The sequence below is a fragment of the Urocitellus parryii genome, chromosome 2 (assembly GCF_045843805.1).
Source record: "Urocitellus parryii isolate mUroPar1 chromosome 2, mUroPar1.hap1, whole genome shotgun sequence".
NCBI classification, from domain to species: domain Eukaryota; kingdom Metazoa; phylum Chordata; class Mammalia; order Rodentia; family Sciuridae; genus Urocitellus; species Urocitellus parryii.
Genome location: NC_135532.1, coordinates 92,551,152 through 92,574,458, shown reverse-complemented (window position 1 = coordinate 92,574,458; position 23,307 = coordinate 92,551,152). Strand labels below are relative to the sequence as shown.

General features: G+C 43.9%; 2 protein-coding genes across 5 annotated transcripts in view; both read left to right on the top strand.

Annotated features, from left to right (window-relative positions):
* Nucleotides 1-206: 206 nt before the first annotated feature.
* On the top strand, nucleotides 207-7,712 carry Cdhr4 (cadherin related family member 4). The gene is given in 20 exon segments (XM_026383733.1): nucleotides 207-255; nucleotides 550-734; nucleotides 857-1,019; nucleotides 1,095-1,186; nucleotides 2,128-2,238; nucleotides 2,747-2,850; nucleotides 3,043-3,179; nucleotides 3,443-3,626; nucleotides 3,727-3,880; nucleotides 4,120-4,213; nucleotides 4,522-4,725; nucleotides 4,806-4,945; nucleotides 5,186-5,336; nucleotides 5,420-5,640; nucleotides 5,865-6,007; nucleotides 6,643-6,690; nucleotides 6,792-6,818; nucleotides 6,820-6,880; nucleotides 7,108-7,138; nucleotides 7,651-7,712. Coding segments are annotated over 20 exon segments (2,361 nt in total).
* A 2,936-nt stretch (nucleotides 7,713-10,648) lies between these two features.
* Nucleotides 10,649-23,307, top strand: part of Ip6k1 (inositol hexakisphosphate kinase 1) — a 59,544-nt gene continuing 46,885 nt past the window's right edge. For 3 of the 4 annotated variants that reach the window (XM_077795258.1, XM_077795257.1, XM_077795259.1), the window contains exon 1: nucleotides 10,649-10,833. The gene's annotated coding sequence lies outside the window, so the exon portion shown is untranslated. Of the gene's footprint in view, nucleotides 10,834-21,029; nucleotides 21,046-23,307 lie in introns of those variants that run through there. The other variant, XM_026383758.2, reaches the window with a different exon arrangement.

The following is a 23,307-nucleotide window of genomic DNA, read 5'->3' as shown; positions in this document are numbered from 1 at the left end:
ATAATGAATGGGGGAATTCACTGGGAAACAGTGGAAAATGGGATTTTCCAGGCCTCTGGAGGCCTCCCAGGGAACTAGAGCTCAGTCACCAGAGATGGGTGGGGTTGGAGTCCCAAAGGCCCGCCTGCATGACTGTGTTTGAGCAACTGACCTGGCAACGGGGTGGGCCTGACAAACAGTCTCCTCTGTGATCTCTTCAGGCCACTATGGTGCTGCTGAGGCTCCTGATGCTTCTTTTTGCTCTGGTTGTCTCTGGTGAGAAGCTGGTATATGGGGATACCCCAGTTTTCCTTGGGAGTTCTGACCCTCAGATTCAGGGTGAGGGTTAGAGTAAGGGTCTGAACTCCTGATCAGTGTTTCTTATCTCTGCTTCCTCAATCAGTTATCTCTCCCCATCTATAAAATGTCAGATGTGGAGAACAAGGACAGAACTTGGCTGTTTGATATCAAGGTGTTGTCAGACCCTGCAGCAAAAGGGTGGGACTTTGTTTACAAGTGTGGTTCCTTGAGCATGGGGGGCCTCCAGCCTGAATTATCTGCTCCTCACAGACCTCCACAGTCTGCCCTGGTTCATAAATGTGTCTGAACGCGAGGGTCCTGGCACCATCCTTCAGTCTTTCTCCTTCAACTGCTCCTCCCACATGCCCACCCTGGAATTGGTCAATGTGCAACCACCTACCACTTTTTTCAACCCACCCAGCCTGACCAGGTGGCAGGGGACCTATGTGGGAAAGGTAGAGTCATGAGTAAAACTGGGAACTGGGGGCACAGGGCAGACCTGAAATTCCCCAAAGCCAGAGGTGGTATACAGAGACAGAGAGACTAGGCCCCACATGTTACTGCCTGTCCACCACAGGTGACCTTGAGCAGCTCAGCTCGGCTGGATGCCCTTGCAGTAAACCACTATGAGCTGCGGCTGCGATATACATGTGGCAACATTGTGATGGAGGGACCACTCTTTGTGGATGTGCAGCGGGACTCTGGCCATATCCAGTGTATTGATCGATTTGCTAGCTCAGGTGAGGCCAGGGGCAGCAGGCAGGGGTGGGCAGGCATGACCTGAAGAGAGCCTCCCTGATCTTCCCCCTGGTCAGGTGGGGAAACCATTCAGGTGCCAGAGACAGTCAAACCTGGGGCCCGGTTGTACACTCTGCTGCTCCCAGGCCTAGAAGTCCAGGGAACTCAGGTAAGCCCAGCACATAGGATAGTGGATGACATGATGTGTGTGCGAGTGGGATGGGGGAATACAAGCTCACCACTGCCTGACCAGCTACAGCCTGCAGAGGGACACTACAATCCACAGCTGAGCCTGTGCATGATGCCTATTCTTGAAGAGAGCCACTAATGTTACCCTTTCCCCACTGACTGTAATTGTTCCCATAGAGAAGTCTAAGGAACTGAGCTCTTCTTTCAATTTCTCATATGTGTTCTGAGTTTTCCATTACAATTTTTTTTAGTTGTTGATGAACCTTTATTTTACTTATTTGTATGTGGTGCTGAGAATCGAACCCAGTGCCTCACGCATGCTAGGCAAGCGCGCTATCACTGAGCCACAACCCCAGGCCTCCATTGCAATTTTATAACATTTTGTAAGGGCTGGGGATGTGGCTCAAGCGGTAGCGCGCTCGCCTGGCATGCATGCAGCCCGGGTTCGATCCTCAGCACCACATACAAACAAAGATGTTGTGTCCGCCAAAAACTAAAAAATAAATATTAAAATTCTCTCTCTCCCTCTCTCTCCCTCTCTCTCTCTCACTCTATCTTAAAAAAAAAAAAAAAAACATTTTGTAACCCCTCAAAAAGAAACATAGTTTAAAAACAAGATAATTGGTTTTTTTTTGTTGTTGTTGTTGTTTGTTTTGATTTTGTGTGTATGTAGTGCTGGGGATTGAAACAAGCACTCTACCAACTGAACTATATCGCTAGCCCAAAATAATTGCTTTTAAAGCAGAAAGGATTGAGGGTCAGTATCAGGATTCCCAGTAGAGGGCAGAGAGCCTAGGCTGGGGCAAGAGTCAGTGGCAGAGCATGGGAGACCAGGTGTGGACAGGTGCCTCCTGGGTTGTTGAAAGTAGTGCTTGGGGCACTGGAGGCTTGTTGGGGCTGCTAGCATCTCTGTTCTATTAGATGAACATTATCAGCGCCCAGGACCCTCCATACTTCCCTGGACCTTTCTCCATCAATGAGCAGGGTTGGCTTCGGGCACCATCTCAGGGTCTCAAAGGCCAGGCTCAGAAGGTAAGCATGACTTGGGACCTGGGGATGGATGGAGATATATATATATATCATCACCTTCTGAAAATTTGTTGCCTCTCCCTCCCAGACCTGCATCTCCTGCCCTATGTGGACCATGCTCTCACTTTGGCTTGGTTCATAAAGAGAAAGAGTCCCTCAACAAGAAGGAGAGTTTTTAGGGCAATAACACTTTAAGAGAAAGTTCTGGGTTAAGCAGCCAGTAAAGAGGTTAGAAAAGTTTCTTCTTTAAAATTTCCACCTCTTAGTAATTGGCCCTTAGCAACTCTAATCTAATAATTCACATGTGAATGACTCAGATATCACTTTCTTGAGTCGTTTGCAACCTAACAGGAGAATTTATGTCCCAAAGGTATAGGACTCAAAGGAATACTTGTCATCAAAAATGACTGGTTATGGGGGAAGAGTAAAAGTTGGAGTTCCTTGTGGAGGTCTTGAGGGGAGAACTGAGCATAGACATTGAGATTCCCCTCCTATCCTGTATGTCCTGTAGATCTTCCAGCTGCAGATCTCAGTGTCACTTGGACAAGGCCAAAGCTGCCAAAGAATGCTGGTGGTGAAGATTTTGCCTGCACCATCCAGCCAGGTCTCCTTCCTGTAAGGCTCCCCTATACTAGGGGAATGAGGGGGTGCATAGCAGGACCTAGCTCTAGGGAATCAGGGGTAGGTGCAGGGTTGCTGGAACATTGTAACTCTGTTAGGAGGGAAACCCCAGAGGAGGAGGACACTACCCGCAGGGCACCAGATGAGAAGGAGCAAGCAGAAGCCAGTGCTTCACTTTTGATCTAGACAGAAGGCCCAGAATGTCACCATTCCTGAAGCCAAAATCCCTGGGAGCAAGGTGGTTCAAGTCCAGGCTAGGGGCTTCAACTTGCGCTATGAAATCTTTTCTCCAGTGCCCAGTCCATTCTACTCCATCGGAAGCGGTGAGGGGCAAGGCAGGGTGGAGGGTACCTGGATGTCTCTGCAACCTGTCTAAAGGTGCCCCTATGTGATCTCGCCCACCTGAGAAAAAAGGCCAGAGCCAGGGCTGCGACTGGGGCAAGGTCAGGTTGGGGTCTTAACCTTGAAGTAGGAGGCGGGAGTGGTATCCGCTGCCTCCAAGGGTGAGGCTGTTGACGGTTTTGGGGGAACCATTGAGCTGAGGGCAGGGCCGAGCTCTGCTTCTCTGCTTTGTCATCACACCCAGTGGATGGGGTAGTCCAAACTACCATGCCCCTAGAATTGGCTCACACCCGAGGTGCAGCGATCACAAGGCTGCAGGTGAAGGCCTTTGAAAGGTTTCAGCCGTGGGCCAGTGCGGAGCTCGATCTCACTGTGAATGTGCTCTCTGTCAACCATTGGCCCCCACTCTGCATCCCGGCTCTTCTGGTGTGAGTATGCAGGAACCTTGCCTGACTGTTGGGGTAAGATTGAGATCTGTGGCTCACAGCTGAGTCAGACTCCTGCTTTGCTGTGGTCCTCTACTCTCAGGACTCAAATCCCGGAGACCACACCGGTGGGCACTGTGCTGAACACAATCACTTGCACTGACCCAGACTCTGTTGGCGCCACCCTCAACTACCAGCTGTGGTTCCACAGCCCTCCTGGTCTTGCCAGTCTCTGCCTTCGTGACAGGGTCCTTGAGGTGCTGGGCTCCCACTCCCAGGCCCACTTGTAGGATGCTTGCAGCAGGAAGGGGTGGATGGGCCAAGGATATATGGACACTGAGACCATGGGGATGGGATTCCATGATTATTGAGCCAATCTGCTTTGCATTCTACGAAACAGGGGACCAGGGTAGATGCCCTGACCTGAGGTAGCCCAGTGTGGCTTATGGCTCTCCCAGGTCCTGGCTGGGCCTCACTCTTTGACCCCTCTGATCAGGTGAATGCTACATTGGACTGTGATACTCCTGGGACCTGCTTCCAGCATGCAGCCTCTATCCTGGTGCTTGATGGTGGTCAGCCCCAGATGACCAGTGAGTGACCATACTTAGGCCTGGACTTTCAGGACAGGGCTATTCAGTCTACCATCCCATTTTGTCTATTGTCCCTCTCCCAAGTAATAGTCATCTTTCCTCCCTCAGAATCCAGCAGGGCAGGGTTGTTTCCATTTCAGACTCCTACAGTGTCATTCTTAGACCTCCAGAAGGGGAGGGTTATTGCCACCTTCTCTCCAACTCTCTTCTTCCTTGAAGCCCCAGAGCAGGGCTATGCCTCCTTCCTCAGACCCCCAAGGCAGGGCTGAGCACCCAGACCAGCCCCTTGACTGACAAATGGCCCCCAGCTGAAGTTCCAGTACTGGTGATGGTGACACCTGTCAATGAGTTCACCCCAGCCTGTGCCCCACGCACGTTCCGGGTTCAGGAAGATGCAGGGCCTCACACACTGCTGGGCACTGTGGTGGGCACGGATATGGATTACCCACACAACAGCATTGAGTACTACACATCTGATGGATCCTCTATCTTTGCTGTGGATCATCTCAGTGGTATTTCCACACCAGGGGTAGGATGGAGAGGTGGGGCCAGAGTTGGCTTTGCAGGCTGAAGCTGTGACCATACCCTCTAGGAGAGATTCACCTCCTGGGGACTTTGGATTATGAGCAGCAGAGACTGTACAGACTGACTATTCTGCTGATTGACCATGGCCAAGACTGGGACCCCACCTACCACCGCTCAGGTTCCTGTACCATTACCATTGAGGTTGAGGTAATTGAACCCCAAGGCCTTGAAAAGACGTGGGGAGGGAGGCAAGAGTTGCCTTTTGGCCTTTTGTTTTTCCACACCATGCCTTAGTTTCCTCCATTGGTTGGTTGGAATGGGTAAAGCCTCACTGGGGAAAGAAAGCATTAGTACCTGTTGCCTAGGCTCTGGATGTGATAGGACAAGGCTGAGGGGGTTTGGGAAGTGGGTCAAACTCACTCCTATAACTTGGTATCCTTTCTGCAGGATGTGAATGACCATCCCCCTGAGTGTGAGCCCCCATTTCAGGAACTTACCATCTATACTACTCTGGGCCATAGTGTGGAGGTGACCAAAGTATCATGCTGGATACCCCAGGAGCCACAGCGCCTGACCTTCTCCTACAGCATCATAGGAGGTATGGATTGTAGAGGCCACTAACCTGTGGGTGAGGAGCAAGCCACAGCCAGCAATGGTCTCCTTCTGCCACTCTGATTTCAGGAGATAGCAAGAACCAGTTCAGATTGCAAGAGGCCATCCTGGTGCACAATGACTCCATGTTGGGACCTCCTTGGCAAGAACAGCCTTGTACCTATGAACTACTGATCCGTGCGGCTGACGCGGGTCCCTCCATCCCCCACCTCAGCACCACAGTCACCATCATTGTGCATCTAGTTCCCTGGAGGGCCAGCACCGTGGCCATGAGCACCCAAAGAACCACAGTGAGGGGGCTCCTCAGGCCTGGGGGATGGGGCAAAAGGACCTTGAAGGATGAGGAGACCCAGGTTTTTCAAGTGAAATGATGGAGAAAGGCATTCTGGAGGAAACTGCTAGTGCAAAGAACCTGGCAATATAGAAGAGCAAATCTGGGGTGTGGAGAGGTTTTAAAACTCAATAATCAAAACATTTTGGCAGGGCAGTGATGAGTCTATGGTTCTCATTTCAGGAGCCCTCAGTGATGACACCCCTGCTTGTAACATATACAGAGACTTTCTGGCAGCCCGAACCCTGGTTTGTGGTGGTGCTCACAGCAACTGGTGCCCTTCTGCTTCTAGCTCTGGGATGGCTGGTCAACAGGCTCCTTCAGAGGTAGGGTTGCTATCCCCATGCTCCCTTCCTCCCCCAGGTCACCTTGGACCCTGACTGTGGTTTTATAAATTTGAAAAACAATGCAAAAGTTGATGGGCATAGGGCTGGGATTGTGGCTCAGTGGTAGAGTGCTTGCTTAGCATGAGTGAGGCACTGGGTTCAATCCTCAGCACCACCTAAACATACATACATACATACATACATAAATACATTATGCCCATCTACAACTAAAAAAATATTTTTTAAAAAGTTGATGGGCATAGAACTGATATGGAGGAGAAAAATGCTGAGTCTCCATAAGTCTTCAGATTAGAGTCAGAGAGACACTGAAAGAAAGTGTTCTTCAGGCAGAGCTTAGTCTTGGGATGGGTGTGGATGGCTCAGGGCTTGAGGCTCTGAGTCTGTCATGCATGGGGTATTTCCCTATTCCTGACCCCTGTTCTCCACTTAAAATCTGCCCTACTTCTATAGACTGAATTCCTTGTGGGCATAGAACTGAACCCAGGGGAAATGGGAATAATAATGTGGGCATCAAATACAGACAATAATCAAATACCAATAGATGAATGGTACTAATTCCTGGTGCCAACAGGCCTGTTGCCCTTACTGCTTGGTTTCTCTTCCTGGCATTTTAGATTGACCCAGGTACTTCAGGCTCCAAGCAAACCAGCCCAGGCTTTGAGGTCAGTCTCCTTTCCAGGCCTCTATGCCTGAGAGCCCACCTCTTAAACTCAGGTTGGGGCTCAAGGCCTTACCCTGTGCTTCTTCTCCTACTTTGCTCCAGCATCCAGGGGAATGAAGGATCCATTGAGTAGTTTGGAGGCACCAAGGATGGAGATGTCCCAGGTACCTAGCAGTGTCATGAACTGGTATGTCAACTGACTTTCTTGAGTAGTAGGCAATGAGGTTGTTCTAGGGTACTCCCTGTCCCTGCCAAGCCCGACTCCTTACCTGTAAATGGCTACTCTTATGGAAGTGTCCACATCAGCATCATCAGGATGGAGGAAGCATTTGGACTTCTGGCCCCTCCAGGGCCTGTCTCCATCTGCTCCCTGTGGGCAGGTTTAACTCATATTGCATCCTCTCATTCTTCTCCTCAGGAACATTTTAATGGAAGAGCACAGGATGCCCTCGAGTCCCCACTTTTTCCAAACCATTATCTTCCTGGGGCCCTTAATGCCAGAATTCCTTTCTTTTCTCACCGTATCTCAGTATTTCTCTTATCACCAAGTATCCTCCATCTACATTTTTTTGAATGGGATCTTCTCTCGCCCACACTCACCGTTCAGCCAATCTTTGTCAAATACTGGTGGAGCCTAGAGATGACTTAAACCTAGTTTAGTTTCCACCCATAGGGGAGAGGGGAATGATGAGGGGAGTGCTTCCAAGATACTCCAGTGTCACAAGTGAACTATGGTAGAGTAATCTGGCAATGACCATAGGTGAAATGGTGTCCAGTTTTGGAGAATTGAGGTTTCTTAGGCATTTGAATCAGAGAAAGGAGGGAAAGAACAGGTTGGATTCTAGTTAGAAGGGGGGGTTGTCACACTGTAGGTCCTGGAATGTATTCTCTTATAGTAAGGGGAGGAAGGAAGTTCTGCTGAGAGTTCTGACTCCTCTCTCTTCTGATTATCTGGGCTCAGGTACAGGCCAAGATTACCTGTTCAACATGAGTTCTAAAGCATCTCTAAGGCGCTGGCTCTAAAGCATCTACTTCACTGTTTGGAATTTCTTCATCACATGATCATGTACAATGATTTCAAGTTGATTCAATAATAAACAAAATTACAAACAGAATAGTTCCAGATTTGTAATCTATATGTGGGAGAAACTCAGATTTGTGTTTCCTTGTTCTTACTTGGAGAAAGTGCTACATTACGTGCATACCCTAGGGAGTGGTAAGGTTGTTTTTCTTCTCTTTTCTTTCTTTCTTTTTTTTGGGGGTGTGGTGGTACTGGGGATTGAACCTAGATATACTTTACCACTGAGCTACATTCCATCCCTTTTTAATTTTTTTTTTTTATTTTGAAATAGGGTCTCACTAAGTTGATTGAGGCTTCACTAAATTGCTGAGACTGGTCTTGAACTTGCAATTCTCCTGTCTCAGCATCCTAAGTTGTTGGAATTACGGGAATGTGCCACCATGCCCAGTAGGTTACTTTTCTTTAAAGAGAGATGGGCTGGGGATGTGGCTCAAGTGGTAGCGCGCTCGCCTGGCTTGCATGCGGCCCGGGTTCGATCCTCAGCACCACATACCAACAAAGATGTTGTGTCTGCCGAGAACTAAAAAATAAATATTAAAAATTCTCTCTCTCTCTCTCTCTTTAAAAAAAAAAACAAAAAAAAACAAAAAATAAAGAGACATTGTATGATGCTCTGATAGTGACTGATACTCTGCAGAAGTTAGATTCTGTTATTTTTGTCAGTGACTGAGGGGACCTCTAGTTGTCTTGTCCTCTCAGAAACTGACTGCTTCCTTTTCCTACAAAGAGGAGGACACTGCTGCTTTTTGAGGGTCCCACCAAATTTCAGGGCCATTTTCCAACAATGTGTAGAGGTTCTATTGGGAAGGATCCAGAGCTTTTGCACTGGGTTGAGGAGTGGTGAAGACTTGAAAAATCTGTGCATGGCTAGTCCTGGTAAGATTGATGGAAGCCCTCTTCTAATGGTGTTCTCATTTCTTTTTTCTTTTTTTGGGGGGGACTAGGGATTGAACTCAGGGACACTCAACCACTGAGCCACATCCCCAGCCCTATTTTGTATTTTATTTAGAAGCAGAGTCTCACTGAGTTTCTTAGCACCTCACTTTAAAAAAAAAAATTATCGGGCTGGGGATATGGCTCAGTTGGTGGAGTGCTTGCCTTGCATGCATATAAGCCCTGGGTTCAATCCCCAGCACCACAAAAAAAAAAAAAAAAAAAAAAATTATTTTTTAAGTGTAGATGGACACAACACAATGCCTTTATTTTCTTTTTTCATGTGGTGCTGAGGATTGAACCTGGTTCCCACCATGCTAGGTGAATGCTCTACCGCTGAGCCACAATCCCAGCCCTGGCATCTCCCTTTTGCTGAAGCTGGCTTTGAGCCCACGATCCTCCTGCCTTGGCCTCCCAAACTGCTGGGATTACAGGCATGCGCCACCGCGCCTGGCCCCTTTTCTTTCTGATTACTGCACCCTAAATGTTTATTCTGATTCTTCTATCCTCAGTTTTCCCTGTGCTCAGCTGAGATGCTCTACACAGTCAGCTGACCTACAGCAACTTGCAGGAAAGCCAGCCTTGCTGGATGCAGTGTTGATCTTTTCTCCACACCCACTCTGGCTCAGATGTCTGACTGCCAGCCCTCTAAGAAGACCTATTGTCTGGGTCGAGGCTACCCTTACTACGGAATCCCTAAATTATATCAAATCATCCCCTCCTCTTTTAAGTCTGTGGGCCTGAATCGGCTCTGGGCACTAAACAACCTCCCTTCCTGATCCAGTATGATATCCCAAGCCCAGGAAGAAGCTGAGCACCTTCTGTGGGAAAAGAACTCTTAATGGGGCTTCCACCAAAGTGAGAGTGTAAAGAGCAGGTCTCAGGTCCAGCAACCTGAATGTGGCTATCAGTGGATTTTTCCTGAGTTCTTACATAGCTCTAAGGGCTCATTAAATCTGCATCTCTGAGAAGCTTGGCTTTTATCCTTGTTTTACAGATAGGGCAACCAAGGCTCAGAGAGGCTAAGGCTCAAAAGTCAGACTTAGCTAGTCCAGGCATTTGAGTGTACGACCAGACATGGAACCGCCGCATTTGGCGTCCTGACCCCTAAGCCAAGCCCAAGGTTAGGTGATCTACATGGAGAACAAGGGATGACCACTTTATGGATTCATAATCTGCCTTGGAGGCAGGTCATGACAGTCTAGGGCAAAATGCTGTCACAGGAACTTAAGATGTTCCAGGGTAGAGAGGATATACTGGCTGTGTGCTAGGGCTTGTGCTGGGGGACATCACATCAGGCAGAACAAGTATGGGAAATGGGCCAGGGTCTGTTGAGGCAGCACAAAAGGCTGCATGCACCTCAGGCCAAGCAAGGAGCAAATGTGGAAGCCGCTGAGAAGACACTCTTTATGTTCTGGAGACATAGGAAAAGGCTAAAACCCAGTGCTTGCCTCCACTTCCAGAGGTGGCGTGACCTTGACCCGGCTTCCCTTCTCGGGCCTCAGTTTCCTCACCACAGAAAATGTGTCAACGCCCTCTCCAACTCCAGGGTGGCTGACAAAGAAAGCAAGTAGAATACCGCTGACATTTTCTAAGTGTGTGCGCGAGTGTGACAAGATACGTTGGCTAGGCATGAGGGGGCTACGCAGGAAGAGAAACCAAGGGCGCTCCGGCCTGAGTCGCCAGCAAAAGCTCAGCCGACAGCAGGTCTAGAGAACGGCGCGCATGCGCCTACTCCCGCCGTCACAGTCACGTGCCCCAGGCGTTCTGCTTGGGGCGTGAGAGACAGGCTCTGACTGACAGGCCATCCGACCGGTCAGCAAAAAGTACTCCTCCGGGTGTCGGGCTAAGAGGCTGTTGATTGGGGATAGCCTCAGTTGGGGGCGGGTTCTTTGGCTTCTTGGTTACTATGACGCCCGGTCTCCGCCCCCTCGGCTGGCCGCCATCTTGTTGTTGATCCTTACCCAGTGGGCAGCGCCAGGAGCTGGACCGAGCGGCCGCTGCGGGGCCGCTGCTGCGGGGCTCAGCCACCTGTGCTGCCTTCCTGGGGCGGGCCGAAATCTGGAGGCCCGGGGGGCCCAGCTCCCGTGGGGAGCCTTGGGCGCCCGCTGTCCGGGCCGGGCCGGGCCGGTGAGTGACAGGAGCCGGGCCGAAAGACCCGCCTGATGCCCGCGGGTAGGGTGGCGGTGGGCGCGGGATTGAAGTGGGCGCGCGTGGGGCCCGGGCTTAAGCTGAGCATCGCTTCAACATCATTCCAGTGTCCTGACTGGCAGCCCTTCGAGCCTCCCAGATGCTGGTGCTGAGGCCCGGAGGACAGCCTGGGGTCGGGGTCCAAGAGCCTGGTGCCCTAGGGCGGGCCGGTTGGTTGGCTAGCCGGGCTATTGAGAAACAAGCTTTTCTGACCAAAGCCGTGGACTCCACAGATCCAGAGCTCTGAAACGTGTCCAGTGTCATTCTGATGCTCTCCGGGGCGTTGTGTTGCTCCCGAGTGTGATATACACGTACTTCTTTCTTAGGTATTATTCTTGCAAGTGATTTTTCAGGCTTTTTGAGACTAAGACTAGACAAACAGGCCAAAGCTCCCGCGAGCCTGGCAGTCCTGTGTCACGGCCCTGTAAGTCTGGTAGGATGAAGACCCTCTGCCTGGCTTCTTTTCCTGAGACTCTTTCAGAACCTCACGTGTTCTTTGGAGCTCCCTCTTGAAAGGCCTGGTTAAATGTCCATCATTTTATTTGGGGCATAATTTCCTTGCAGCTGAAGCCTCAGGTCTAGCAACCTGGAAGTGGCTATCAGTCCACTTTTTGGACTGTTTTTTAGGAGAAAGATTATTATGGTGTTGACTTGATTAATTTTATTTCCTAAAGAGATTCCATTAGTTTGATTTGGAGACGGAGGAAATTTGGGAGTATGTTAGAATTGGAAAAAAGAAATGAGACTTGTTTTTGTTGTGGATGTTCTTGAACTGCTAAATTAGCTTTTAGCAGTACTACATGTATTCATTTGATGAAAATAGACCATCAGGCCCTTTCCTGGGAGGGAAATAATGTTGGAGATTCTGGGCAGAGTATGCAGATCTAGAAAGAGTTCTGTGGACCTTTGGCCTCCTCATACAGTCACTGTGGGTAGTCCTATATATATATATATTTTTTTCTTTTTCTTTTTTTTTTTTTCTTTTTTTTCTTCTTTTTTTTCGGGGTAGTCCTATAAAGCCTGCATAAGATGACTGAAAAGTCAAGTGACAATTTTTTATGCACTCCTGTTAGGATAGTGTCACTTCAACATATTTAATTTTGAAAGAAACCAGCTCCTTGGTCAGGAGATTCTTTTGGAAAGTAGATGCTGATACCAGAGGAGTTGGCAGCCTGTTGCTGTTCTCCTGTAAGAAGAGAGAAATTGAGTAGTCTTTATTTATTTATTTTGTTGTCCTCCCTTAGGGCAATTTTTTGAATCTTTAATGAGTTTTGACCTTGTTAAGACCAGTTCCTTGGGCAGTTCTTGGAAAGAAAGGAAGGATATAATAAAACATTGTCAAAACTGTCTGAAGCCAAGCCTCCTTCCCCACCCCCCATTAATGTTCTTTTAGAAAGTTAAGGCAGTCACAGGGTTAAATTCCTGCAGTTTATGTTAAAATAATAGTAACTCTAAGTGAGGATTTCTATCCTGTTTTGGATATTTGACTTCTTTGAGATATGTAAATAAACTATCCTTAGTCAAGTTCTCAACACTGACTTTTACATACAATTTTAGGGATTCAGGGGCCATTAAAGTACATGGTTGATATAACCCTAATAGAACAGCCATCTCAAGGAAATCAGAATATCCAAGAACTTTGTTTTTGTTTAATACTTTTACTATTTCATGAATATGAGTGGTAGATGAACACAAATAGCAATACTTCTCTGCTCAACATTTTTTAAGTGCAAATGATGAGACTTGTTATAATAGCAGGCCCTTAATTCTTTGTCTATGCATAATTTACCAATAACCGTCAGCACTTTAAACTAAAATGGATAACAGATACAATTTAGACTGTGGAGCTCCTACGCTGAAGTTAGGAACTTTGACAAGCTTCTAGGATGAGATCTGATGTGGCGTTCAAGGTGCTGTTGCCCCAGCTATCCCAACCTACCACCATGCTTTATCCTAATTCCCCCTAACCAAATTATGTGCTTAATATTACATACATATTATTGATCTAGGTTATTCCTCTTGCTGGCTGAATGCATGACTTTTGCTCCTATTTGGGATATCCTGTTCCTTCACCTTAGTTTTATCTCTAGGATTCAGTTCAGGTCTTACCTATCTTCTTTACAAAATACCCATTAAAACATTTTAGCGGGGCTGGGGATGTGGCTCAAGTGGTAGCACACTCGCCTGGCATGTGTGCGGCCCAGGTTCGATCCTCAGCACCACATACAAACAAAAAATGTTGTGTCCGCTGATAACTAAAAAATAAACATTAAAAAATAAATAAATAAATAAAACATTTTAGCCTGTGCAGATGCTGCATTCCCTCTTAACTGTAGTGGCATTACAGTCCTTAAATAACAAAACAGAACTGTTCTTTTAAGAAGTTTTTGGTTAGTTGGGTGTAGTGTTGCATGCCTGTAATCCTAGTGAAATGTGTGGCTGAAGGAAGAGGATCACAAGTTTGTGCCTAGCCTCTGCAACTTAGACCTTGTCTTTAAAAAAAAAAAAAAAAAAAAAAAAAAAGAGAGCTAGGGGTGAGGCTCAGTGGTAAAGCACTCCTGGGTTCAATCTCCAGTTTAGAAAAAAAAAAACAAAACATTTTTGGGGGGTGACTCCTCTGGGGTGGTGCACGGCTATAATCCTGGCTACTTGGGAGGCCAGGGCAGGAGTATCACAAATTCAAGATCAGCCTTGGCAATTTAGTGAGACCTTCTTTTTAAATAAAAAATGAAAAAGCTGGGAATGTAGTTTATTGGTAGAGTGCCCCTAGTTCAATGTCATAACAGGGGGAAAAAAAAGTTTCTTCTGGGGCTGGTGTTGTAGCTCAGTGGTATAGTACTTGCCTACAATTGTGTGAGGCACTGGGTTCAATTCTCAGTACCACATATAAATAAATAAAGATCCATTAACAACTAAACTTTTTTTTTTAAAGTTTTCTCTTGTAGAATCTAGCTCCTTTCTGGTAGGGATTGTATTTTATACTTTTTTTTTTTTTGCTCCTTCTTGTGGTACATGAGGACTAAATGTTCATAAAGATGTACTAAATTTTTCTGAGTTGGAAACACCTTCTATAATTACATAAGAAAATGGAGTGACAAGTAGAAATGGGGATTTGGTGGTCATGGGTCCCTGTCTCCTATCATTTTTGAGGTGCTTGCACATTTGACTCTAGTGCCTTATAAAGGCAGGCTCATTCTCAGTGCTGCAGAGGAGAGGCAGAACTTGCTGAAAGGGCTGAAACAAAGCCTGAAAACTGAAAATCCAAATCTCAAAAAGAGCTCTGTGGTCTACCTCCTTTCTTGGCTACAAAACTGCTGTGTGTGTGTGTGTGTGTGTGTGTGTGTGTGTGAATGTATCTATCTATCTATATCTATCTATCTATATATGGTTTATTGCTTTGCTAGCAAAGTAAAAACAGAGGACTTCTGTTCCAGTGGCTTATTCTGCCCATCAGCAGGAACAGGTGGTTTTTTTTTTTTTTTTTTTTTTGTAGTTGTAGATGGACAGAATGCCTTTATTTTATTTGTTTATTTTTGTGTAGTGCTGAGGATCTAATCCAGTGCCTCATGCATGCTAGGCAAGCACTCTACCACTGAGCACTAAGCCTCGGTTCCAGCCCTATTTTTTTTGGGCGGGGGGGCCATGGGGTTTGTTCCAGGAATTGAACTCAGGGGCACTCAACCATTGAGCCACATCCCCAGCTCTATTTTGTATTTTATTTAGAGACAGGATCTCACTGAGTTGCTTAGCACCTTGCCATTGCTGAGGCTGGCTTTGAACTTATGATCCACCTGCCTCAGCCTCCCAAGCTGCTGGGATTACAGGTGTGCACTACTGCACCAGGCTAAACTGCTGGTTTTAACTCTTGGAAAACGTATTAGATGAACATGACACTGGTTGCTAATATTTTTGGATCCTCTTTTTGGTTAGGTCTTGGGCTGTTGTAAATGGAATTATTTGCTTTCCTAACATCATAAAGAACTATTATAGATAGAAATGGGAAAAGTTTACACTGTATACTCTTATCTCTGGCTTGGGGCAAGGAAGCAGTCAGGCATTTTGTTTGTTTTGTGGCAGGGAGTCTGTGATTTTGCACTGATTCTACCCCCCCACACACACTTGGGATTGAACCCAGGGCCTCACACATACTAGGCAAGTGGTCTACCACTGAGCTACATCTCCAGCCTTTTTTTTTTTTTTTAATTTTAGTTATATATGACAACAGAATGCATTACAATTCATTTTACACATATAGAGCACAATTTTTCATATCTCTGGTTGTACTCAGAGTCACATCATTCGTGTCATCATACATGTACTTAGGGTAATGATAACCATCGCATTCCTGTCTTTCCTACCCTTATGCCCCCTCCCTTTCCCTCCCTTCCTTTTTCCCTTTTGCCCTATCTAGATTTCATTTAATCCCTTCATCCTCCCTGTCCAGCCCCCCCACAGCATATTATGGATGAGCATCCTTATATCAGAAATCATTTGGCATTTGGTTTTTTGGGATTGGCTAATTTCACTTAGCATTATCTTCTCTAGCTCCATCCATTTACCTGCAATTGCCATGATTTTATTCTCTTTTAATGCAGAATAATATTCTATTGTGTATATATATCACATTTTCTTTATCCATTCATCTATTGAAGGGCATCTAGTTTGGTTCCACAGTTTAGCTGTTGCCAATTGTGCTGCTATAAACATTGATGTGGCTGTGTCCCTGTAGTATGCTGTTTTTAAATCCTTTGAGTATAGATCGAGGAGTGGGATAGCTGGTTCAAATGATGGTTCTATTCCCAGTTTTCCAAGGAATCTCCATACTGCTTTCCATATTGGCTGCACCAGTTTACAGTCCCACCAGCAATGAATGTGTGAGTGTGCCTTTTTCCCCACATCTTCACCAACACTTATTGTTTTTTTTTTTTTTTTTAAAGAGAGAGTGAAGGGGGGGAGGGAGAGAGAGAGGGAGAATTTTTAATATTTATTTTTTAGTTCTCGGCGGACACAACATCTTTGTTGGTATGTGGTGCTGAGGATCGAACCCGGGCCACACGGGCCGCACGCATGCCAGGTGAGCGCGCCACCGCTTGAGCCACATCCCCAGCCCAACACTTATTGTTGTTTGTATTCTTAACAGCTGCCATTCTGACAGGAGTAAGATGAAATCTTAGAGTAGTTTTGATTTGCATTTCTCTAATTACTAGAGATGTTGAACATTTTTTTCATATATTTGTTGATTGATTGTATGTCTTCTTTTGAGAAGTGTTTGTTCAGTTCCTTGGCTCATTTATTGATTGGGTTATTAGATTTTTTGGTGTTAAGATTTTTTTTTTTTTTAAGAGAGAGAGAGAATTTCAATATTTATTTTTCAGTTTTCGGCAGACACAACATCTTTGTTTGTATGTGGTGCTGAGGATCGAACCTGGGCGGCACACATGCCAAGCGATCGCGCTACTGCTTGAGCCACATCCCCAGCCCGGTGTTAAGATTTTTTAGTCCTTTATATATTCTAGAGATGAGTGCTCTGACGTGCGTGTGGTAAGAATTTATTCCCAATTAGAAGGCTCTCTATTCACCTCACTGATTATTTCTTTTGCTGAGAAGAAGCTTTTTAGTTTGAATCCATCCCATTTATTGATTCTTGATATGGATTATTGTGCTATAGGAGTCTTATTAAGGAAGTGGGGCCTAATTTGACATGATGGAGATTTGGGCCTACTTTTTCATCTAATAGATGCAGTGTCTCTGGTTTAATTCCTAGGCCCTTGATCCACTTTTGAGTTTTGTGCAAGGTGAGAGATAGGGGTTTAATTTTTGCATATGGATTTCCAATTTTCCCAGCACCATTTGTTGAAGAGGTTATCTTTTCTCCAATGTCTCCAGTCCTTTTAAAACTTTATATTTTGAAAGAAGGGTTCACAAAATTGCCCAGGGAGGCCTGGATTTTATGATCTTCCTGTCTTAATCTCTTGAGCGACTGGGATTACAGGTTTGTGCCACTGTGTTTGGCTTACACTGAGTTTAAGTACAGATTTTCATTTCCCTTTTGCACAGTGAGGTCTGGATGTGAAAACCTAAGACTTCTTGATTCTTTTATTAAAGATGACAGATGAATATTCTCTGTTTGCTGTATGGTTTGAAGTTGTATTTATGTTGAAACATTATAAATAATTTTTTTTTTTTTTTAGTGTAATAGAATTTATTTGAGAAGAAGAGAGATTGACTCCCACAGGGTGAGAGGGCACCCAATAGGAGTAGCCCATATGAGTTTTGATGGTGGCCCGTATTCACTTCAGTGCTGGATCTCCATTAGTGACTGTGTTTTGTAAGTGTTTAGAAAATCTGCTCTGATCTCTTCTGTAAAAGCTTTATTTGTGGATTTAGCTCATTTATATTTATCCCTAAGTTGGGCTAGGGGAATACCTATTCCCCTAGGACCAGACTCTTTTCAAGTCTAAAGTTTGATGTTAGTAAGAGTACCATCTAGTCTATAAAAATCTGGGTGTATTATGATTGTACAGTTATTAAACAATTTATTCTGTAATAAAAAAGCCAGATAATGACAATTGTCAATGCAAATGTGAAGAAATTGGAGCCCTCATACACAGCTAGTGGGAATGTAAAACATCGCAGTCACCTTGGAAAATAATCTGGCAGTTCTTTAAATGGTTAAACAGAGTTACTCTTTGTCCCATCAATCCCTCTCTTAGGTTTCTTTTCAAGAGAAATGAAAACCTATGCATTCAAAATCTTGTACATGAAAGTTTATAGCAACATTATTCATAATAGCAAAAAGAGAAGCACCAGAAAATGTTTATTAATTGATGCTTAGATAAGTAAAAATGTGGTGAACACACACACACTGATATGTTATTCTTTAATAAAAAGGAATGAAGCATTGAAATAATGATACAATTTGGGTGCACCTCAAAAAAAATGCTAAGAAGCAAGACAAAAAAGTTTACAAAATTCTATTTATATGAAATATCTAGTATAAGCTATTCTGTAGGGGCAGAAAGTAGGTTGAATAGTGGTTGCTTATTAGGACATGGAGGTGATTGGGGGGGATAGGGAAGTAATGACTAAACAGTATAGGACTTCTTTTGGAGGTGATGAAAATGTTTTAAAATTGTGATTTTTTCATACATTTGTAAATATACTAAAAACCATTGAATTGTACTTTTCAGTGGGTTATTTGTGTGATGGGTGAATCATAATAAAGCTGAATATATATATTCAATAGTAAAACAAGAAAAAATATGAGTAAGCAAGAAGTAAAAATGAAGGATTATCTGTAATTTCACTGTTAGTGGGTTTTTAAAAAATATTTATTTATTTATTTTTTTAGGTGTAGATGGACACAACACAATGCCTTTATTTTTATGTGGTGCTGAGGATTGAACCTGGGTCCCGCCCGTGCTAGGTGAGCACTCAACCGCTGAGCCACAATCCCAGCCCCCACTGTTAGTGTTTTTGTTTGTAACCAAATTTCTTTTCATGACATAACATTTTTTAAATAGTTTTTTTTTAGTTGTAGATGGACACAATATCTTTATTTTAATGTGGTGCTGAGGATCGAACCCAGTGCCTCACCCATGCGAGGCAAGCACTCTACCATTGAACTAAAATCCCAGCCCCACCGTCATAACATTTCAAAAAATTTTTTTATAACTTTATTTTATTTGTTTATTATTATTATTTTTTAGATGGTGCTGGGGATTGAACCTAGTGTTTCACATGTGCTAGGCAAGTGCTCTACCACTGAGTCACAACTCCAGCCCCATATGTCATAATTTTTTTTAAAAATGGGATTATACTGTATATTCTAATTTATAACACCCCACCCCCGCCACCCCCAATGCTGGGGATTGAACCCAGGGTCTTGTGTATGTTAGGCAAGTGCTCTACTGCAGAAGTACATGTATAGCACTTACTTTATTTAGAGACAGGGTCTTGCTAAATTACCCAGGCTGCCATAGCCTCCCAACTAACTGGGATTGCAGGTGTATACCACTGCACCTGGCTCTGATTTGTACCTTTTTTGCAGTCAGAAATATATTGTAAACATCTATGTTGGTAAAGGATGGCATTTGCCTCAGAGGCCAGTTGGTAGTGAATGAGGAAGTACATTCTAAGGGTAGTAGGGAGTTGTGGTGAGCAGGGTGAACTATCAAGTATATGCCTTATAAAAAGGATCAGTGAACTTGTGATTTTTGAAACCAGAAATTTGAATTTTAATGTGAAATTTTCTGATATTTATTGATTTTTTAAGAGATGGGGTCTCCCTTGAATGCCTAAGCTGGTCTTGAAATACTAGTCTCAAGTGATCCTCCTGCCTCAGCCTTCCCAATTATGGGCTCTATAGATGTTTTGTTCATTTCCTGATTTTTAAATTTGGCACTGATTTAAAACAATTTTTTGCGCCATTTTACTGATTTTAAAAAAACTATCTGGGACTGAGAATGTGGCTCAGTGGCAGGGTGCTTGCCGAGCATGTGCAATGCCCTGCATTTGATCCCTAGTACCACAAACGCACACAAAAACAAAATATTAAAAAACACCATTGGGCTGGGGCTATAGCTTAGTGGCAGAGTGCTTGCCTAGCATGTGTGAGGCACTGGGTTTGATCCTTAGCACCACATAAAAATAAATAAAATAAAGGCATTCTGTCCATCTACAAATATAAAGAAAGAAAGAAAAATTCAGAACAAAAAACAAAACCCTGTCACCTACAAACCAGAAATGTCCTGCTGATGTCTGATTTTTTTTTTTTAATTTAAATTTTTGGTATCAGGGATCTGGGGATTAAACCCAGGGGGGAGCTTTGTCACTGAGTTATATCCCCCCCCCTCTTTTTTTTTTTTTCTGTACCAAGACTGAACCAAGGAATGTTTAACCACTGAGCTGCATCCCCAGCCCTTTTTCTTAATTTTTTTTTTTTAGTTGTATATGGACGTAGAACCTTTATTTTATTTATTTACTTTTATATGGTGCTGAGGATCGAACCTTGTGCCTCACATGTGTAAGGCAAGTGCTCTACCAATGAGCCACAACCCCAGTCCCCCCCAGCCCTTTTTCTTTATATTTTATTTTTTAAACCTAGGGGCTCTTAATCATTGAGCTACATCCCTAGTCATTATCCTGCCCCTGCCCTTTTTCTTTTTTAAAAAAATATTTATTTTTTAGTTGGACACAATACCTTTATTTTATTGTTATGTGGTGCTAAGGTTTGAACCCAGGGACTTGCACATGCTAGGTGAGTGCTCTACCACTGAGCCACAATCCCAGGCATGCATATATATATATATATATATTTTTAGTTGTAAATGGACACAATAACTTTTATTTTGTTTTATTTTATTTTATATGTGGTACTGAGGATCGAACTGAGGGCTTCACACATGTGAGGCAAGCACTCTACCACTGAGCCACAACCCCAGTTACCCCTGCCCTTTTTTGTATTTTATTAAGAGACAGGATCTCACTGAGTTGCTTAGGGGTAAATGGCTGGCTTTGAACTCAGTGATCCTCTTGCCTCAGCCCCAAAAGCTGCTGAGATTTACAGGTGTGTGCCACTATCCGCAGCTCTTTTTATTTATTATTTTGAGACAGGGTCTTACTAAGTTGCTTAGGGCTTCACTAAATTGCTGAGGCTGACCTCAAACTTGTGATCCTCTGCTTTAGCCTCTCAGGTCACTGGGATTATAGGTTTGTGCCACTTTCATTGTTTAAATAAAATTTTGAATATTATTGAGGCATAATTTTGGTATGGTAATATATGTTCATTTCTAGTATTCTTCGACTTCAGTGAGTGTTGACAAATCCATATATCTCTGCAAACCCTTCCATCATAGAAAGTTTCCTTGCTCTTCTTTCTAGTCCATTGCATCTTGCTTTCTTGGGCAGACAGCCACTGATCTTTCTGTCCTTGTAGATTAAATTTGCATTTTTTTAGAGTTTCATATAAATGCACTCATAATCATAGTCAATCTTCATTTTTCATGGAGTCTGTAATTTTGAGTGAGCCTACCTGCTAGAATTTATTTGTAACCTTAAAATCAATATTTTGAATGCTTTCTCCATCATTCACAGATAGGTACAGAGCGGGGAAAATTTGGTGTTGCCTGTTCCCAGCTGAGTTCAAACAAGGTGAAACTCTTTTTTTCAGCTGTCATACTGTAAATAAGTGTCCTTCTGTTGTTATTGTTTTTGCATTTGTTTTTTTTTTTTTTTTTTTTGGTTGGAGATTACAGTGCTTGAAATGGCTCCCTAGTGTGCTATTTGATGTTCCTAAGCACAGGAAAGCTGTGATATACCTTATAATATATATGTTAGGTGAGTTTTATTCCAGCATGAGTTGTAGTACTCTTGATTATGAGTTCAGTATTAATTACATCAGTAATATCTATTAAATAAGAAGACTTTATTTAATTTATTTGGTACCAAGGATTGAACCTAGGGACACTTAACCACTAAGCCACATCCCCAGGCCTTTTGTATTTATTTTGAGACAAGGTCTTGCTGAGTTGCATAGGGCCTTGCTAAGTTGCTGAGACATCTTAGCCTCCTGAGCCGCTGGGATTATAGGCATGCTCCATTGAGCCTGGCAAATAAGCAGTCTTTGAACAGAAACATTCATAAAAAGTTATATATTGATTGGTTGATGAAAATGTTGTGACTAGGAGCCAGGCCTAGTTGGCACATGCCTGTTCTCCCAGGCTGGGGTAGGAGGATTGCAAATTCAAGGCCAGCCTGGGCAACTTTGTGAGACCCTGTCTCAAAACAAAAAGTTAAAAGGACTGGGAATGTAAGGCCCCTGGATTCAGTCCCCCATACTGGGGGGTGAGGATGTGGTGTGATCAGTGATTTGGAGGAACTTAACCATTTATTTCTTTTTGGTGCAGTAACTCGCTCAGTATTGGATAACTCAGTGTACTTAGTGCTTTATAAAACATAATTATCATCGATAAGGAGAATTGACTGTGAATAGTCTTTTGTGTCAAAGAACCCTTACTTAAGTGTTATGGATTTTTATGGGCTGGGGATGTGGCTCAAGCGGTAGCGCGCTCGACTGGCATGTGTGCGGCCCGGGTTCGATCCTCAGCACCACATACAAACAAAGATGTTGTGTCCACTGAAAACTAAAAAATAAATATTAAAAAATTCTCTATCTGTCTGTCTCTCTCTCCTCTTTCTCTCTATCTTTAAAGAAAAAAGTGTTATGGATTTTAATTTCTGGGGGGTGCAGATAAGATGGCTGTTCATACTTTAAATCCCAGTTTTATTAAAGGTCATTTTGACAGGTTGTTTATTAGGATAGTCTGGAATATTTCATTCTGTTTCACTATTGACTTCTTGGGCCAGTGTTCAGTGACTAGTTTCTTCATGTAGTTAAGAACTTGGAGGGCTGGGGCTGTAGCTCAGTAGCAGAGTGCTTGCCTAGCACTGGGTTTGATCCTTAGCACCACATAAAAATAAACAAAAGGCATGTTGTCCATCTACAACTACAAGGAAAAAAAAAGCTTGGCTATCAGAATCTCTGAAGGAATTAAATATTAAATTGATTCTTCCTTCTTTTTTTTTTTTTGGTCCTGGGGGTTGACCTCAGGGGCACTTTACCACTGAACTAGCTACATACCCAGCCTTTTTTATTTTTGAGACAGGATCTCACTAAGTTGCTGAGGCTGGCCTCGAACTTGTGATCTCCTGTCTCGGCCTCCTGAGTCACTGGGATTACAGATGTGTTCCATCTTGTGTGGTTAAAATTGATTCTTATGGGGCTGATGAGATGACTTTTTTTGGAGAAGGTATGTAAGAGAAAACTTTCACATAGGAGTTGGTTGAAGTAAGAAATTTATTCTTTCAATACTGTTTTTCTGAAGGATGTTTTATTAAACATTTTAAATGTCTTTATTTTGCTTTTAATTAAGTTAAAATAGTTTATTGGAAGAAAATTGACATGTAATATTCCTTTTATTTGATAGGTGTCTTTATTTCCTGGTCTGCATGTTTTTTTCTTTTGAATAATTAAGTCAGAAGGAATTCCTATGCTAATGCCCTATAAGACAAGTACATAAAAGGTTATATATTGTTAGGCTGGGGTTGTGGCTCAGTGGTAGAGCACTCACCTATCGTGGATGAGGTACTGGGTTCGATCCTCAGAATAATAAAGGTATTGTGTCTATCTACAACTAAAAAATATTTTTTTAAAAAGGTTACATATTGTGTGTATGTGGGACACTGATTTTACATTTGAAGGGTTGAGGATGTGGCTCAGTGGTAGAGTGCTTGCCTGACATTTTACATTTGAGGAAACAGATGAAGATATTCAGCCAGGGCATATCAGTGCTTAGACAGCACCCATGTTTTGTCATGATAGAGAGTTCTGTCTTGGAGTGTTCATTTAAGCAC